At 43.2% G+C, this 18,511-nt stretch overlaps 1 protein-coding gene across 1 annotated transcript in view; it reads right to left on the reverse strand.

Moving 5' to 3' along the window:
• Positions 1–292: 292 nt before the first annotated feature.
• Positions 293–18,511, reverse strand: part of hmcn2 (hemicentin 2) — a 51,807-nt gene continuing 33,588 nt past the window's right edge. The window contains exons 39-81 of the mRNA XM_038703764.1: positions 18,343–18,456; positions 17,951–18,147; positions 17,533–17,614; positions 17,311–17,442; positions 17,085–17,228; positions 16,825–16,984; positions 16,199–16,323; positions 15,940–16,123; positions 15,757–15,854; positions 15,386–15,664; positions 15,092–15,282; positions 14,599–14,680; positions 13,726–13,862; positions 13,489–13,630; positions 13,238–13,382; positions 12,951–13,078; positions 12,589–12,745; positions 12,391–12,512; positions 12,136–12,300; positions 11,865–11,972; positions 10,950–11,084; positions 10,551–10,685; positions 10,111–10,380; positions 9,818–10,008; positions 9,505–9,718; positions 9,188–9,322; positions 8,902–9,092; positions 8,122–8,203; positions 7,685–7,855; positions 7,162–7,314; positions 6,585–6,722; positions 5,213–5,334; positions 4,857–5,097; positions 4,690–4,749; positions 4,477–4,596; positions 4,164–4,298; positions 3,860–3,979; positions 3,541–3,666; positions 2,848–2,976; positions 2,472–2,765; positions 2,213–2,332; positions 1,995–2,121; positions 293–1,854 (exon numbers count right to left, since the gene is read on the reverse strand). Of these exons, the coding sequence (XP_038559692.1) occupies positions 1,476–1,854; positions 1,995–2,121; positions 2,213–2,332; positions 2,472–2,765; positions 2,848–2,976; positions 3,541–3,666; positions 3,860–3,979; positions 4,164–4,298; positions 4,477–4,596; positions 4,690–4,749; positions 4,857–5,097; positions 5,213–5,334; positions 6,585–6,722; positions 7,162–7,314; positions 7,685–7,855; positions 8,122–8,203; positions 8,902–9,092; positions 9,188–9,322; positions 9,505–9,718; positions 9,818–10,008; positions 10,111–10,380; positions 10,551–10,685; positions 10,950–11,084; positions 11,865–11,972; positions 12,136–12,300; positions 12,391–12,512; positions 12,589–12,745; positions 12,951–13,078; positions 13,238–13,382; positions 13,489–13,630; positions 13,726–13,862; positions 14,599–14,680; positions 15,092–15,282; positions 15,386–15,664; positions 15,757–15,854; positions 15,940–16,123; positions 16,199–16,323; positions 16,825–16,984; positions 17,085–17,228; positions 17,311–17,442; positions 17,533–17,614; positions 17,951–18,147; positions 18,343–18,456 (6,680 nt within the window). The 3' untranslated portion in view covers positions 293–1,475. The remainder of the gene's footprint in view (positions 1,855–1,994; positions 2,122–2,212; positions 2,333–2,471; positions 2,766–2,847; positions 2,977–3,540; positions 3,667–3,859; positions 3,980–4,163; positions 4,299–4,476; positions 4,597–4,689; positions 4,750–4,856; positions 5,098–5,212; positions 5,335–6,584; positions 6,723–7,161; positions 7,315–7,684; positions 7,856–8,121; positions 8,204–8,901; positions 9,093–9,187; positions 9,323–9,504; positions 9,719–9,817; positions 10,009–10,110; positions 10,381–10,550; positions 10,686–10,949; positions 11,085–11,864; positions 11,973–12,135; positions 12,301–12,390; positions 12,513–12,588; positions 12,746–12,950; positions 13,079–13,237; positions 13,383–13,488; positions 13,631–13,725; positions 13,863–14,598; positions 14,681–15,091; positions 15,283–15,385; positions 15,665–15,756; positions 15,855–15,939; positions 16,124–16,198; positions 16,324–16,824; positions 16,985–17,084; positions 17,229–17,310; positions 17,443–17,532; positions 17,615–17,950; positions 18,148–18,342; positions 18,457–18,511) is intronic.

Raw genomic sequence — 18,511 nt, forward strand, 5'->3', positions numbered from 1 at the left:
GGAAAGAAATTATTTTAGGTTAAAGTTTCTGGTCTGAGAGCCAAGAGTAGAAAGGATCTAAAAGCCAGTTTGGTATCGGCTTTCAGGGTTAGTACATTCATTAATTTTGTAGCCAAATGGATTTGCTTGAGAAGGCTGTGTGTATGCTCCCCGCCTGGTTAATAATAAATGTTTGCTGCAATATTGTTTGTGTGCTGCAAAATGCTGTTAGTAAAATGTTATTCTGGGTATTACAGAAATGTGTCACCAAAGCTGACTTAAACGATGGTATGGTAATAACACAGACAGTAACAAAAGTGTTGTCCATTTTATTTCTTCAAATATTTGACACCCATTTACAGCAAAGGGGAAATATTTGTTTAATCTGCAAGAGTAGAGCAAACATTTTTACGGCAACTGTGGGCATTTTATGGTTTTCTGATAACTTCCCTTCTCACATTTGTACATTGGTGCTACATATTTGATTACTGAACACCAACTATTACAAATGTTGAAATGAGATTTCGAAAATGTGTATAGCGTCATGAATGCAGGAAAGATGTGCCATTTTTTAGCAATGCCACACTGCAAAAAATGTAAGTGTGGTCCAGCTATGTGGTGAGTATTTAATAACTGACCCGTTTCCCTTGTAACACCAACACCAATAGCTGTCAAAGAGAATACAACTGTATCAACTCAAAACACTCAAGTACATTCAGAATAGCACCTTTTAAGCTTTTTCATTTGATACATTTTTTTATAAAAGAGTACAAAAACACATACAATAGACGAAACACTGTCGCTAGCTACGTAGCCACAAGCCACTGTTACAATGTGCCAATGAAGGTTATTACAATGCTGGTAGATCCTTATTAACTCAAACCTTCTGGGACCGGAGGTTGTCTGAACCAGTGATGTGTTTAAATCACTTAAATAAATTAAAATAATAGGGGAAAACATTGTACAATTTCACAACTGTTGATAGACTCGTATTTCCAAGTGCGCGCTGCAAACATATTTTGATGAGAATAAATCTGACCCGGAATTAGCTAACATTTGAAACTAACATACAGAACGATAGCAAAAATAAAAATAGTTCTGGTTCCTGATGGTTACGAAATAACTTCAGTGCTTGGTTGACATTACACGTTTTTACATTCTGAATTTTTTTTTCCTCCAGCATGTTTGTCAGTTCAGATGTCTTTAATAGAGTAGGCTCGGCTCTATAATCAATTCAACAGAACCAAATGAACACTTAAAACAAAGATCTTTTCTCTTAAAGTCATAGGACTTTTTCCACTATGACAATTCAGTCACAGACGGGGGTACACATCATGAGATCCACTTACTAACCATGTCCACCTTGTCTTGCTTCTTAGAGCTTCTTTGCATGGCCTAATGTGTCCGGTGCACAGGGCTTTGGTGAATGGCCTTGTGGGTAAAAGGCATCCAGAGGCCACTGGGAGGCAGAATAATTTGTAAGGCAGCACAGAAGCTCAGTAGGGGTACGATGAGATGGAGATGTAGATGATGAAGATGCTCTGGTAAGTAATACGGCCCTGCGGGGAGATGGTGGTGGCCTGCACCTTGAGCCGCACTAGTCCTGGTCTATCCAAAGGCCGCAGGGTGAAGATGATCCCCCTGCCTAACTCATCTCTGATGCCAAACACCCGGCCCATCACCCCCGTCTCTGATTCTTGCTCAAGTATGGTAAAAGACGTACGTTCTTGCAGGACGCCTGACTCTGAGAAAGCCGACAGTCGTACCACATTGTGACTGGCTGGAATGCCGGAGGGGAGCGTGAGCAGCTTGTACTGCAGGAGCAGAGGAGAGCCTCCTGCGGCGCAGTCCAGAGAGCAGGGCCTGTAGCAGGTCCTTAAAAGTTCACCAGGAAACAGGAGTGTCACTGATACACTAAAATATCTTACAGCTACAAAAAGTGCATTCATGTATATAGTATCTACAGCCTAATTGTATTTAAATACTTTACAATACTTTTTAGTCATGCAATTTACCCGGGGCTTTGTCCACTCTGATAGGATGCAGGGCAGGGTGTATCCAGGCACTGGTATCCCCCTCGGGTATTAAAACACATCTGATTGTGTCCACATTGGATGCCTTGTTCTACACATTCATCAACGTCTAAAGGTAGAGAAAGGGGAAAGGAGCTTAGTTGTAATCATTTAAACAGAGGAAGAAGGTTATACAATTTAAGTTGAATAAACTTTCCCACCTTTACAGCTCCTGCCATTAGGTAAGAGCTGGTAACCTTGGGGACACAGGCACTGGAAACTGCCAATGGTGTTTCGGCAATCGTGTTGACATGGCTTCCTGAGCACACACTCATCTACATCTGTACAGAGAATAACGTGTAGAGTGTGAGAATCGCGAGGTTATTAAAGGAGTATGATGTTGCCTTTTCATTTTTTTTTTTAAATGTGTTTGTGAATTCTGTATTTGATTTATTTGTAAAAGTTTGGATGCATGCTCACCAACACACGTGCCGTCTCTGGTGGTGTAGCCCTCGGGACAGCTCTGTCTGGTAATTCGAGATACTCCATTAGAACGGGAGAGGATTGGCCTGCCTAGAGACGACACCAGCTGTGGGCGGAGTCTTGCCCTGACTCTGGTGCCATTGGTGAAGGTCTGCCCTCTCTCTAGCCCCGCACAGGAGCGGCCATCTCCAAGCAACACAGTACCAGGAGGGCACAGGCACCTAAAGCTGCCAGGCACATTGCGGCACTGGTAGGCACAAGGGTTTGGCGTCTGCAGACACTCATCAATATCTGAAAGGTAGAACAAGCCAATCAGTTCTCATGCGTGCTCCACATTACAGCGACAACAACATACAAAGCGCCGGTGTCGTACCCAGACATGGGAGGCCTACTCCCTGGGATCTGTAACCTCTAGGACATACACAACCGTAACCTCCGATTGTGTTCTGACAGATTTGAGTGTAGCGACACATGTGACTTCCATCCTGGCACTCGTCAATATCTGAAAAATATGAAGTTAACAACAATATCAGCCAATCTAGGAAAATGTTGGGACTATTAATAAATTAAATTAACTAATTCAAATGAAGACCACAATACCATAAACTTGTTTGTTTCCGGTTATAAAGAGATGTTTCTTCTGTTCTCTGACTACCAATCTATTATCTATATCTATAAAGCTTTCGCTGTCTTTGTGAAGGACAAGCAGCAACTTCTTGCTGTTGTGTGCCCTAAAACAATCCTGTGAAGTGTGACCTGGTATTGTGCAACATAATGTGCAGTGAAGAGGTTTGTAGACTCTGCCAATATTATCACCACCACTGCTGTTTGTATCCACTGATTACACTAATGCTGACAGGTCCAGGTTATTGAAGCAGCTGTCACACGTCCAAAAGTAAATAAATTGACAAAATCACAGGTGTCTTCTTGGAGGATGGAACCCAATCTACGAGCCCTTCTAGGCATAAATGAGTTGTGTCTGGTGTATATGTATGGTCAAATCCTACATTTAGCACCTTAAAAATAAAAGTAAATAAAAAAAAAATAATAATTTTAACCCACTAACCCATGCAGGCTCCATTCTCTGCTTTGGTCATGCCAGCTGGGCAGCTGTCGAAACACTGGTATCCTCCCTCTGTGTTACGGCACTCCTTGTGAGCTGGGCATACGTTTCTCATGCACTCATTGATGTCTATGAAAGTGCAACCATTACAACAGAGCTGTTAATGATAGTTGTCCCCCAGCACAGCAAGTAGTTCCAGTTGCTCAGACTAACATCTCCTAAATATAACATGCCATGATTTGAAAGTTACAATTATTTAATTTCTATGACTTTTCTAAGCTCTTAATAACCCGTGGGAGTTCCATCCAGTTAGGTGACTGACCGATGCAGCGATGTCCTGACAGCTGGTATCCAGGGTGGCAGATACAACGGTAGGATCCCAGAGTATTGAGGCACTGATGCTGACACGGGGAGAGTGCAGACTCTTGGCACTCATCCACATCTGAAACACACATTTGACAAATCTGGTTTTATCAATCTACTTTAGACATCCAGTATACTGTATAAGATACTGCATGGTAAGTAAATAAAAATGAATATAATTGGATTCAACAAAGAACAACACAACAACGCGTTGTTCTGCCTCCATATAAAATGTTGTGCAACAGTGATTAACAATGACTGGCCTTCACAGCTGGTTCCGGTAATGCTGGGTTTGAATCCTGGTCCACACTTGGCCTGGCAACGATATGTGCCCACTGTGTTGACACACTGCTGGTTGTAGTGGCACATGTGCGAGCCCTGGGAACACTCATCAATATCTGCATGGTATTAATTAGTGAAACAGAAGTATAAGGCCAAATGCTGTGGCAGAGGATTAGATGAAGATGACAGATAGGGGCTTAAACTGATGATTTTCCAGTACGTAACTAGGACATTAGCATTGTATATCTGGTAAATAATCACCATTACCCCAGCAGGCATGTTTTTTTGTCTCACCTTGGCATGTGTTGGACTCTGTAGAGATGGTGAAGCCAGAGGGACAGGCACAGGAAAAGCCTCCCATGATGTTGTTACATGAATGAGAGCAGGGAGACTGGAGCGCACACTCGTCTTCATCTAACAAGGACACATTTAATTACAAACCTAAAACTGGTACAGTGATAAATGTTCAAAGATTAATGGAGCATAAAAAAGGAGAAAGCGGCATACCAGCACAGTAGGAGGCTGTGTCAAGAATGAAACCTTTAGGGCATGTGTCTCCATAACCATCTGCAAACAGAAAAGCTCAGTTCACGGCTGTTTCAACATTCAAAACCAGTATGTCATGTGACGTAGTGATGGTGAAGTTTTAAATCATTGTTATTCTTTTCCCAGACCTGGTATGAGAAGGCTGGCAGTGAAATGAAAGTCCAAAGAGAGAGTAAACATGTTGTAGACGCTGTTCATCCCGGAGACCTTGAGCAACTGGAGCAAAGGGCCCTGGCGCTCCTCCTGGCCCTCATAAATAATAGTATGATTACAGCGCAGCACCATGGGGTTTCCTCCTCTCTGGTGGGTCTGCGATGACCACGAGTACAGCTGCCCTTGGCCTGTCTGCACATATGATTCATCAAACTCCTTTGGGACGCAAAATAAATCCGGTCAGACACATAGAAGAGGAACTTGAATATGTCAACAAGTTCTCTACTGAGATATGTTTGAGGTCTTTAATTACACATTGTAATGAACGCACCTGTAGACTCAAATGAGATGATGATAATGAAGGAGGCACAAATCCGTTAATTACGATGTCAATTAGTAAAACTCCCTCAGAATCCAGACCTCTGGCAACATGGGTTAAACGAAGGATCTCCCCTGTTTAAAGAGGTTAGATTGTAAAAAAAAAACAAACAATAAAATTACAAACTCATTTACAAGCACAAGGGAGCATGCTGAAACTGTTATCAAGTAATGGCCTTCGTGTGTGAACTGAATGTCAGTGACAGTAAGTGGCACCATCTGCTGGTTGTTTTGTAAACCAAATCACCAATCAGAGGATCAGTGGTCAGATAAAAACCATGACCACAAGTTCTGTCTTTTTAGTCTGTGTGTAGTTTGTGCTGCAGACACTCACCATAACTTAAACAAAATTGTTATATCTACAAAGCCTTTGTGATTGTAAATGCAATATTTCTATAATCTAAAGTCTGAAATATTCATTACAACACTTATTGAAAAGGACTGGGGTCTCATTTATAAAACTGTGCGTAGAAACCTCACTAAAAGTGTACGTGCACTCAAAAGCCAAAAATAAAAAGTAAATCTAATTAATTCCGCTTGTGTTTAAACATTTATTTAGGCTATTCAAACAGTCCACTCTATTAAAGAGGCTGCCGACGAGTTAAAAGACATATGACTTTTTGTAAATGACAATAAAATAGTTATTTTTACAAGCAGCGCATCACATCCTCATGCTGGCGCACAGCGTTTGGCTCGATAAGGCAACAAACATGTGATAACAATACATGAAACTGTGCATTCGTATTTGCTCGACTGACGCATTGAAAACGGCATCAGTTTAAATGTAATTTGTCCTCCTGTTCACCTTATTTATGAGAATAAATTTCAGTGCATGCAAGTATTAATTAATATGATTCCTGATTAAACTGTTCAACATATTTGAGGTGTTCTTTTGCAGAAACAGATGTCTCAGTTTGTTTTTATTATTCTAAATCATGGTTGTTTTTGTGCACCGCAAATTACCTTAATTTCTGTTTTTTTATTGCGCACTTCAGGGGAAAAAAAATCAATCAAACATGTGTCTGATTATTTAGAAAGGCTTTAAGCCTATAATACTCAGAGGTAATATTTCGATTTATTTTATACAATAGTTGGCCTATTCATTTCAAACCGTTTCATCCTTCTGCCATGTGAGTCGTCGTTTCTCATTTCTCCTCTTTATGTGCATGGTTCAGAGTTTCTTTACAGGATGCACATTTTCCCGTCAAGTTTGTTTTTTATAGATCACAACCTTTGCTTGTGAAGTGGCATACGCACATTTCCAGCCTTGTTTTGTACATATGCACGGTTTATAAATTAGACCCCTGATCTAGGACTAAATTTACCAGTCTCAAACTCCAGCTGAGACTCCTGCCTGAACTGCCCCTGAGTGAAGGAGTAGCCGTTTCTGGCTGCTCCGCTCTGCAGCACAGTGGTCCAGTAGATGGGAGCGAACACAGACACCAGCACCCGCAGCAAGGGACCTGCAACGCAACAAAATCAACTCTTGGCCTCTTTCAGAACCGCAAAAATGCAGAACATGTGGTCTACACAAGGACCATATCCCTAAAATAAGCTCTGCAGTTTGCACAGAATGTACTTCCCTGAATTCACATCTATCACCTCATTAGTAAAGTGGTAAATGTAAACTGCAGGTCATCATTCTTTAAAAGTTTGCAAAACCCATACCATGCTAATTTACAAAAAACATTTAACTTGCAGAGTCTATTTCAACAACACCTTGGATTTTGACACAATTTTTGACAGTTTATATACCGTATGCACACTTGTGTCTGATAAAAGACTGCTGTGCAACAGGCATTGTAATTACTTGGAGATGTTTCTCTCTAAACACGTAGTCTTCATAGTACACGTGGTGGTATGAAGATATCAACCCAGGGAATGTGATGTGCTATCACTTACCCACACTGGGGGGGATGTTGTCCAGGCGTGCCTGCATAGTACTGCTCCCCTCTTCTTCACTGTCTGTAATGTTGGCCTCCAGGAAGGACACGCCAAACTCTCTCTCATTCACCATGCCGATCAGACTACCTCTGGTCTTGCGAGGAGTCTCTCCTTTAATCAGTAAGAATACCAACAGACAGAACTTATAATAATGCACTTATAATAATTGGTCATTGTAACGTATTTATACTTTTTTTTAACATTAAAAGCCCTATCTGTCTTTTTACAAACACTGTAACAATACTCATAGCTTAAATGTGGAAATGTCCCTTTGGTGTGTGTCCGCTGTCTGTAAGGTAGCCATTATAATAATCTCTTCGTTCATGTACATAAGAGCATTCAGGATGACAATGCATAGGTTATGTCCTTAACCAGGATATCAGACTGTGTCCAGAATAAACTGTAATATGTTATGAAACACTGTAGCAATGACCCTAAAATATCAGCTACTAAAGAGAAAGACAAACAAATTAGTTTGCACCTGGACAGAGACCAGATTGACATTTCCTGGAGTCGATACTGGGGCCGCTGCATGATCGGCCACCATTGGCTGGTTCTGGGTTGTTGCACAATCTGATTCGTTCTTGGAAACCTTGTCCGCAGGTGCTACTACATGGAGCCCATTCTTCCCAGTTAGAGTAGCCTCCATTGACTGTGTTAGTGAGAGAGAAGACTAGATTATTTGCAAAAATAACAAGCTTATAGAAAAGTCTTCCTGAAGGGAGGAAAATAGTGACAAAAATCAAAGGAACAAGAGACACAACAAGAGGAAACCAACATTTGACTAAGAGAACAATGAGACAAAGTGGAGGTGAAACTAGTTCAAGACTCTGAGAGGTAACTGTCTTATTACTGGCATGTGAATTTTTGTAAAATGTATCCCATTACAATGTGTGTCTTTATGAACACAGAACTCACTCTGAACCTTGAGAGTAATGGTCCTCTCTGCCGTTCCAGCTTCACTCTCAGCCACGCACTGGTACTCCCCTTCATCTGCAGCCTGTAGATCAAACAGGTAGAGGAGGGGACTTTGGCTTAATTGGCACTCTGAGGAACAATTTTCCTCTAATGAGGCCACAAACCTCCAGGACAGTTTGGACACAGGACTGTGCCTTAAATTACATAAAATGAGAAAGAAAAGTGACATTATAGCAAAAAACTGCTATTTTCTAGTGGGCAGTTATGACTTTATTCCATTGAATTCTTTGTCATAATAGATATTATTGAGCCAGAGAGGAAATTTCACATTAGAGTGCTCTGTGGGAAGGACAGTCATCTGTCTGTGAGAAAGTCTCAACTGCAGGCTGTGCAATTACAGCAGCAGTTAGAGGCCTAACAAGGTTACAGGCTAAAGAAAGAGGGGCAGAGTCTGGGAACATCCAGCTCTCTGTTCATCTCCTCCGTCTGTTGCTAATGCTGTTAGCCTTTCTGACTGAACCGAATCCGATTTAGGTGGGAGCAGGACGCTGCAGGACAGTCACACACTGTTCCTCCACCCAAGGGAACTGCAGATGAAGCCTGGGTAGGATGAATGCTGCTCCATTGTTCTCCAAGATATGAAACATTTATTCATGCAAGTAGTTTGCTGAAGGGGGCTTTATTATTCAAATGTGAGACTTGGTTTAATAAAATTTTGCTAATGACAGGGTCACTGCTTTAATATGTAGGAAATAAAGCATAAGGGAACTCTGTATTTACAGTGATGCTGTAAATGACCAAGGATCCGTTGTGAAGTGCTTGCATTCGGAGGGAGCGAAGCAATGGTTTTCCATCCCGGAGCCAGCGGAGGACAGGGCTGGGGTCTCCACGGACTGGACAGTCCAGCATAGCAGAGCCACCCTGGATGACAGTCTGAGACATGTGGGCTTCTCCCTTCAACACCGGAGGCTCTGTAGACATAGCAAATATTTACAACATCAACAAGGTGAAAGCAATATCTGTAGAAAGTTGAATAGCACTGATTGATCCTGGACAAAAAGCTCACCTCTGATACGGACAAATGAGAGCGCTCGGATAGAGCCAACGCTGTTTTCTGCTATGCACACGTAGGTCCCAGCGTCACTAGTAGTAACATTGTCGATGATGATGGAGCTCCTGCCAGCCTCATCTACAGTGGCACCTGGGACATTTGTAATCAATCAGCAAATAACATTTCAGTTTGAGCTCACAATACTGCATTAGATTAAACACACTGATTGCTATGTTGGCGTCTTGAATAGGATGTGATTTGTCACAATGACGCTGAAATGCATTGGTAGTATTGAAGTTCTGGGCAGCTTACCATGTGAAGGAAGATAATACCTGGGTAAGGACTGTTGTTGACAGTCCAGGAGATGACAGGAGAAGGTGTTCCCTGAGCGTGGCAGGACAAGGCCAGTCTCTGCCCTTTGTTCAGGGTTACATCACCTGGCAGCTCCTTGAAGGCAGGCCGCATGTTGATGGACAGGCGGATGTCTTGTCTCACAGAGCCCGCTGCATTGGTAGCTACACATGTAAACACACCAGCATCTCCTGGCTGTGTGGAGAAAGCAAGCAGAACTGATTCTTATGCCAGGAACTGGACAGAGATGGAGTTTATAACACAGAGAAGAATACGGGTTGTACTCAGACTAACCTCAGCCCTCTCAATAATTAGCTCCCCTGACCGCAGGACAGTGAATTTGCCTGGTAGGTTGGACACAGTGGCACCATCCTTCTCCCATGATACTCTGGGCTCTGGTGAACCCTGAGCAGCACAAGGCAGCAGTGCCTGAAATCCCTGAATGACTGATAGTTCTGTCTGCGCAGGAGGAATCATGGGTGGGACTGAAAATCAACAAAAATGTTTTATCAATAAAACTACTTGCGTAAACCTAATCGTAAACCTGCTATATTAAGTCTTTACATAATATGGAACTCTTAACTCACCTTGAATAACCAGTCTCATTTCATGGCTGGCTCTGCCGGCGAGGTTTTTGGCAGTACATGTGTACAGGCCTGTGTCACTGCGCTGAGTAGAGGTAATTGCCAAGGTTCCGTTGGCAAAGATACGTATATGAGTGCCGTCAACCACAGGCCTCCTCTCCTTTTGCCAAGTAACTTCAGGTTTGGGCTGCCCATCAGCCACACACTCCAGGCTGGCTGGCTGGCCTAGCACTGCAGTGTACTCCACACGAGGCACACTCAGCACAGGTGGAACTGGAGAAACACAAGATGAGCAAACATAAACTCATTTACAAATGTCCAAAAAAGGGTCTAGGCACTAGAAGTTACTAATTGCATACTGTGACACACAATTTGACCATGAGAAATAAACACTGAGGAACTACCATTTTCTTCCCATCTGTGAGATCAACAGTCTGTGTTACCTTGAAGGACTAGTTTGGTCCTGCCCACAGCTACGCCAGCTTCATTCTTTGCCAGGCACTGGTAGGTCCCCGCATCACCAAGCGTGACACGAGAAAACTTCAGAGCTCCATTTGAGAGCACAGCAAGCCTGTGACCTGTAATCAAACAACAAAGTCACACCACATGAGTGTGAAAATCAGTCCCACGAATATATATATATAGAGCTATACTATCTGACTATCCTCTTAAGGTACAAAGTGCTGTTCCAACACAGTATAAAATTCTGGCCATATTTTACACATTGCACATTTTTCATGTTGGAAAAACAGCGACAGATAGCAAATGTCCAAGCAAACCTAATCTACATACAGTAACACCGTGTTTATAAAATGAGAGATCACCATCATATCATTCATCACCTGCTGCTATGGGAACTCCCTCTCTTTGCCAAGTGATGGACGGTCTTGGGAAGCCTTGAGCCTCACAGGGCAGAACGGTCCCATGATGCAACACCACTTGTACTTCCTCTGCCATTGGCCTTATCTCTGGGGGCTCTAAAAACATGGGAGAACAAATCCTTTGTTAAATGTGTTTAGATGCATTACTATGTAATAACATGCAGCTAGTCTATGGGCGGGTTTAAACCTAAAGGTTCCATTCCTGACTCGAACCAATGCGAGGATGACACACTGTTTCAATTTTCCAGCTAGTCCGGTTTGCGTTCACAATTGCAAAACTCCAACGGTCCAGAAATTGTAATCAAAAGCTGTGTTTGGTGGAAACGTTTTTTGTTAATAGGTCATATAGTCAGTGGGTAAAAAAACAAACCACTCCAAATACCATATTCAGTATTTTGATGTACTGTTGATGCAGTTTTTTAACTTTCACACGACACTGCTTTACAGCTGGAATCTATTCTCCTTCATTTTATCGCTGTATATTCAGAATTCTTTCTCTAGTAATTGGAATTGTTCTTTTCAGCCCAAACATTCAGAAGGCAGCTCGCTTCGTCGAGTCCAGGTTTCTCACCTGCTAGTCGATATTTTGGTCGAAAAGTCACCAAAACAGGAGTAGAAAAAGTTTTTAACCACTGAAATGACACATACAAAAGTACACTTCCTGTTATTGGTTCGAATGGTGAAATGAACCACTCCAGACTTCACTTGACAGCGGTCTGAGACCACCCCTTCGAGGCGGACCAGAGAGCAGCTTTTTGGTCCACGCCAGAGTTGGAGTCTGGCGTTCACACGCACCTGAACGAACTGCACCAAGTGGGTAAGGGTTCAGTTCAACCAGACTAAAGGCTGGTGTCAACTCTCCCTATGACATCTTACCTTGCACAGCCAGAGAGATGTGTTTGTGAGCAACCCCAGCGGTGTTCCGGGCTGAGCATGTGTACCTGCCAGCATGACTTGGCACAGCAGCAGTTATCTCCAACACTCCTGCATTGAAATGAGTGCAAAGATACATAGTTTAATATCATATCATTCATATTTAATGAGCAAAAATATATATACCTTGACCTGTGGCATTAGGCTAGTACATCATGATGTATAATATAAAAGGCGGAACAACCACTACAGTTCTTTAGACATGCTGTCTCACCAGTGGGAAGTACACGGTAACTTCCTCCTCTGGAGCCCAGTTTGGCTCCACCCTTGGTCCAGGTGACAGTGGGCAGAGGGCGTCCTTGTACGTGACAAGGCAACACCACAGGAGACATTTTCACAGCTGTGACGGTTGTTACATCGTCTTCAATAGATGGTGGGACTGAAAGAGCAAATAGCAAATGAATAAATGCAATAATCTCAAATGACACTCTGCTGTCTGCTTATTGTACAAAACTGAAAAAATCAATACCTTGCAGGGTGACCTCAATGACTCTGCGCTCTTCCCCAACATCATTGACTGAAGTGCACTCAAAGTAACCTTCATCCTCATTGGACGGTGACAAAAGAACCAGGGATCCAGAGGATAGTAACCTGGACAGAACAGCACAACGGCATCAGCTTTTAAGTTTCGATGGCTGTGGGAATCTGGCCATAGCCTTGTCTTTACCTGTATGCACCAGGCTGCTGGCTGATATCAAGTGGAGCGCCATTCCTCTTCCAGGATACTTCAGGTGGGGGTATACCTGTAGTCTCACAGCTCAGCACAGCTCTAATCCCTGTGGTTACTGTCACATTGAATGGACCCGGACTGATTGAAGGACCCACTGATAGGAGACAGAACATGTTCACACATGTTGACCGCGGTACTGTATGTCACTGTTTTTAACGCTATAAGATAGCCTTGTAGTATTTAAGCATGACACTTTAGCAATAGCACTTTAATCATAACCACAACAACAAAACTGCTATTGCCGTACCTGTGGTACATTATATTACAGATAATATAACATTTTTCTTTGCTATATTTACCAAACACCCGTAGCTCCACTCCCCGGTGATCAGAGCCAGCCTGGTTAGTTACAGTGCAGTAGTAGCGACCAGCATCACTCAGCTGAGCCCCATGTACACGCAAGGAGCCCTCTGATAACACAGTGTACCTGAAACAGATACAAAATTAAAAGATGAATGAATGAATAGATAGACGCACAACACCTAGTGTGTAGCTGTGTCTGTGATTTTGGTATGACATGTGGGAAAAGTCAAATATAACAAGACAGATTGCATGGGAGTGTTGTTAGAGCAAAACGTTGACTTACTTTTTGTTATCTTGAGTTACAGGGAAGCCATTTTTCCTCCACATGATCGTAGTTGAAGAGTCACCTTCAACTTCACAATGTAAAACTGCATCCTGGCCGACATGTGCAGTCACCACAGAACTGCTCTCCTTTATTACTGGTGGTACTACAGGAAAACAAAAGTGGCATTTTCATGTAGTGACTTGGGTTTAGTACGTGTACCTGTTTCAAAAATGTATTTAAATCAGCTCATAGTCAACAGGCCGGCTTACAGATAATATCCACTGTGAAAAACAGATTGGTGCTTCCAGCCATGTTAGTGACCTCACAGCTGTACTGGCCGCTGTCCTCAGGTTTGACTTCCTGTATCTCCAGGTACTGACCCCCTGCCAGCCGCTGAATACGACCACCTAGCTGATATAACATGAGGAGGGTAGGAAAAAAAGACAGTGTGTGAGTCAGAGGAGATGGCTTTTAGTTTAATACCCGTTTTAAACTAAACAATGTACCTGCAGTTTGGCCTCATCCTTGTACCACTCTATATCAGGAGCGGGGTCACTGTCTGCCAGGCACTCCAAGGTCAGATGTCCATTAACAGGCACTGTCAATGTCCTCACATCACCAGAGCCGAGGAGGGTTGGTGGGACTGAAACACAACCACTGATTATTAAGTAGTGGACCTCACTGAGACGAATTCCAAAAAGTTTCCGGTGGTGATACACACGTGGGTACCGGGATTAAATATTGCCTATATGCCTAAGTGCTCCTTTTAAATAAAGAAAGGCTAAACTCAAATGGCCATGTGGAACAGATAAACTCAGAAGGTAGATCAGGGCCCAGAAACAAAAGAGCTTAGCTCTGCACACAAAGTAAAAGATTTATATAAGGGTGTGCTGTAAGAATGTGTGTTTGGCCACACATGATTCACAAAGTTTTATGAGTCAGGAGGATAACAACTTAAGCATTAATCTCAGCAGTTTAATAGGTCTCAAAAGTGAATATAATTATATTTATAGAAGCATATTTTTAACAAATAGGTAGAACAAATGGTGAAATGGGATAAGGATGCCGCACAGTCAAAGTAAATCAAAGCGGTCTGTGTCATCAGTCAAAACATATACATGAACGTGCCCTTATATTGTTTATATGCCATATTGCATGTATAACAGTGCACACAGTACAATGCTGTGCATCACTGTAACTGGAAAATACAAATGCCAGACCAAGTCTGTTTATACTTTTGTGCAAAATCTGATTTCCCAAATGTACACAGAGCTTTATTCATCAAGTACCAGGTACATGTAAGAGAGGAGGTTAAGAGGGAGTGGGGACATGATATATTTCTTCCAAGTTGAACAATACGCAAGAACAGCTTGTGTCACCTTGGACTCGGACCCAGTGGTTTTTTCCATCCTCTCCAGCGAGACTGCTTGCCAAGCAGGTGTACAGACCTGCATCCTCGACCTTTAAAGAGATGACATTCATCAACGTGAGTGGTTCTTTAATGACAATGCAGAATTTGCCTGGAGTGACGCTGTAAAAAGTTCAGTTCAGTGTAAACACAACAGATATCCCCTTCAACTTTCAGTTGTTTGGCCATCTAAATATTGAGTACACAGACAAAAACATCATGTGAGGTATTTTTGGGTTTGTATGAAAAGACTGGACATGTTAAAGCTGCAACAGGCCTAAACAATATTGAGTGCTTATTTGTTTTAGTGACTTCTTTCCAAAAATCTCCTTGGATGTTTGGACTGTTTCCAGAGAGTAATCACTTATTCTAAATACTGCATGTGTTCAGAGCTACTGTATGCATCTTCACAACTGCAGCTTTAACTTTGCAGTATTATCAGATATTGTCCGTTCGTAATTTACCTGGACTTTGCTAATCCTGACAAAGTGTCCATCCTGCTGAACAATGTCCGTTCCTCCCAAGGGGCGACCATCTTTGAGCCAGCTGATGGTGGGAGGTGGGTCTCCTACAGCGGAGCACTCCAGCTCCAGTGGACTGTTTACTGCTATGGTCAGCTCTTCTGGAGAGCTGGAGCTGGAAATCTTTGGAGGCTCTGGATTAGAAAAGCAGAGTGTTTTGGCTCAAGAAGTTTGCACAATAACTTTCACTTGTATAACTTAAATAAATCAAATAAACAGATTGGTGTTTGGGATTACCAAGCACAGTGAGGTTAAAGCTCTTTGTGCTGCTCCCAGCCTGGTTACTGGCGACACAGCTGTAGAGGCCTGCATCTGAAGTCATTACATCAGGCAGCTGCAGTCGTGTCTCTTGTCCATCCAGCAGCAGGTTGCGATGAAGGGACAGGGGCTGGCCGTCCTTCATCCAAGTCAGTGTCGGAGGGGGAACGCCACGTGCTTCACAGGTTAATGTCACCAAGGATCCCTGGACTACTGTAACAGGCTCCACTGGTTCCACATGATCTACTCCAGGGGGCACTGTGGACCATAAATACACCTGTATGAAACCCTTCTGAAATGCTACATATCAGCTGAAGGGGAAATCAGTGGGTGTTATGCTATGATTATACCTTGGACCTGGACATCATAGCTGAGCTCGGCAAGACCGGCTGGACTGCGGGCCACGCATGTGTACATTCCAGAGTCAGACAGCTGCGCAGGAGAGATCCTTTTTCATAAAGAAAGGGCAAACTTAGCATTACCTCACTTCACCATGGTCATGTTTGTATTCAGCTTTCTCTATCTAAACTGACCTCAGCACAAAGTCACCAGATAGGAGGCGTGTACGAGGAGACAGAAGCAGAGGACGTCCGTTCTTCAGCCAGCTGATCTGAGGTGGAGGATTTCCTGCCGCCTGACACTCCAGAGTCACAACACTGTCCTGTGTGACCTGCACCTCTCTGGGGACAGTGGTCTCACCAGAGATAGATGGTGGGACTGTGACAAGTTAAGTCAAATCACTCAGAAACTTCAGCACTGACACAGATTCACAAATGAAATGTTTAAACTGACCTTGTACAAAGAGGGTGTAGATTTTGCTCTCCTGTCCAGCCGGGCTGACAGCCAAACAAGTGTATGTCCCAGAATCCTTAGGACTCAGACTCAGTAGTGTTAGTGTGCTGCCATCAGGGGTCACACTGCCAGGTTACAAATACACATTATGTTTTCACATTAACACAATGTATTACTTTCTCCATTTTCCTTCCATCCCACCCCTGAACCTCAGCATTACTTTCCCATCATCATTATCATCATTGTCCCACGATTTTCTCACAGTCAGACACACACACACACACACACTTTGCTTTCTGGCTGATGCAGTTGCAATGACCACATAAGCTGCTGAACAGCTGTAAAACAGCTGCTGTTACTGTTCCCCATGATGAAATTAGGCAAAGACGACTGCATTTGTCTGTCCACACCTTGCTCTGTCATGCACATTATCTTTGACAATGACAATTAATATTTTATTTTCCAAACCTTTATGGAGTGGTGTTGATTGATTCTTGCGCTGCTTGTAAAACAAATTCAGCAGCTTTGAATGAGCAAAATGTGCTACATGTCATCATCATTACTGTTACTATCATTGTGTGTGCATTTAAATCCCAGGCAGTAAAAAGGGAATGTGAATGTCTTACGCGATGTGACGGGTGTCTGATCGCTCTAAAGTCACTCCGTCTTTCAGCCAGCTGAGGCGTGGTGTGGGGATTCCAGTTGCTCTGCACTCCAGAGTCAGTTCTTCTCCCATGGGTGCACTCACATCAGATGGATGTTCAGACTCCAGAATGGTAGGCGATACTGAGTAGGACAAAGATTACTGCTAAAAACCACAGAAAATTACCCATTTTATGAGTATGAGTGAGAACTCATTTTGCTCAAATGTCTAGCTCCTCTTTACCCTGCACTGTGAGTGTGTAGTCTTTCTGCGTTTGTCCCTCGTTGTTCTTGGCCACACAGGTGTATGTCCCAGCATGAGACAGAGTGAGAGGACCCAGCTCCAGCCTGTTCCCTCGAACAGACCACTGCCACTGCAGACTGCTCTCTGGACGGCAAACACGTTGACTTAAATTAGGTTTCACACATGACATGTGCATGCTAATTCCCCTATCATTGCCTCCCCTTACCAATAGGAGTTCCATCCTTGAGCCAGGTGATGCTAGGTACAGGGACCCCTGAGGCTTCACACAGCAGGGCCACATGAGAGCCGAGGGTGTAGTTTAGGGACTCCCGGAGAGGCCCATCCAGGACAGGTGGAACTGTGGAATCATATTATATAGAATTACACAACTTTATTTTGGAGACAGTTGTTTAAAGTGTTACTTTGAGAACATAGCAGGTATTCTCACCGTGAACTGTCAGTCTAAATGTCCTGTCCACCTGTCCAGCCACGTTAGATACTTTGCAAGTGTACGTGCCACCATCTGTCACCTAGGAACCACAAAAGAAGGTCACTGTGGTGAGGGACAATTTATTTTGAGCACAGGCTGTAGGCAAAGAAGGGACTTGGCTCCTTCCTGGTATTCAAGCTGGCGCATGTGTTCTGAATCATGAACTTCTAATGCAGTTAAAATACACCCGAAAGTTTTCCTAGTCTTCCAGTCTGTATATTATGGAATGAATGTGTGAAAATTAAATATGTCTACTTTAGACATTTAATATGTTAGCGTGTTAAGACTGGAAATCAGTTTGAGCCCTGTCAAAAGCCACTTTGAGACTTTATTTTTGTTTTGCTTGCAGCCTCAAACACGTACAACGTTTTCTGACCTGAACTCCTATTATCTCCAGCTGGTGACGATCCATCTTCAGTCCGTTCCCTGCAGCCAATTGCAGCCCATTCTTGTACCATGTGACCTCAGGCTCAGGAACACCACGGGCTTCGCATCTCAGGGTGACTGAGGAGCCAACTTGCGGGGTGACTACATCTGACTCGGCATTTAGACGGGGCTTCAGGGTGGGCAGGACTGATGGTTTGCAGATACAGAGAGGGCATGATCTCACTTTGATTCATTCTGAATTGGTATGATTCACTCCTGAACTCTCCTCAGTCACAGCTGGCTTGCGGTAAACAGATTTTTTTTGCCTGGACAGTGTTTTGAGATTTGATCATCTGTATATGTAGCTGAATTGTGCAGATGGGTCACCATGTGTTTGCTCACCATAAACACTGAGGAGTATGCTCTTCTGGTCCTGGCCTGCTGAGTTGGTGGCTGTGCATACATATTGCCCTGCATCTTCCAGTCTCGCCCGGGGCAACTGTAGCATCTGGCCACCTAGAATATAGAAAATGATATAAAATGTAATATGTGTGCCATTATTAGATTTAAA

Source organism: Micropterus salmoides, unplaced genomic scaffold (genome assembly GCF_014851395.1).
Source record: "Micropterus salmoides isolate LMB-PRFRI ecotype aquatic unplaced genomic scaffold, ASM1485139v1 Ms_hic_scaffold_7, whole genome shotgun sequence".
In the NCBI taxonomy this organism is placed as follows: Eukaryota; Metazoa; Chordata; class Actinopteri; order Centrarchiformes; family Centrarchidae; genus Micropterus; species Micropterus salmoides.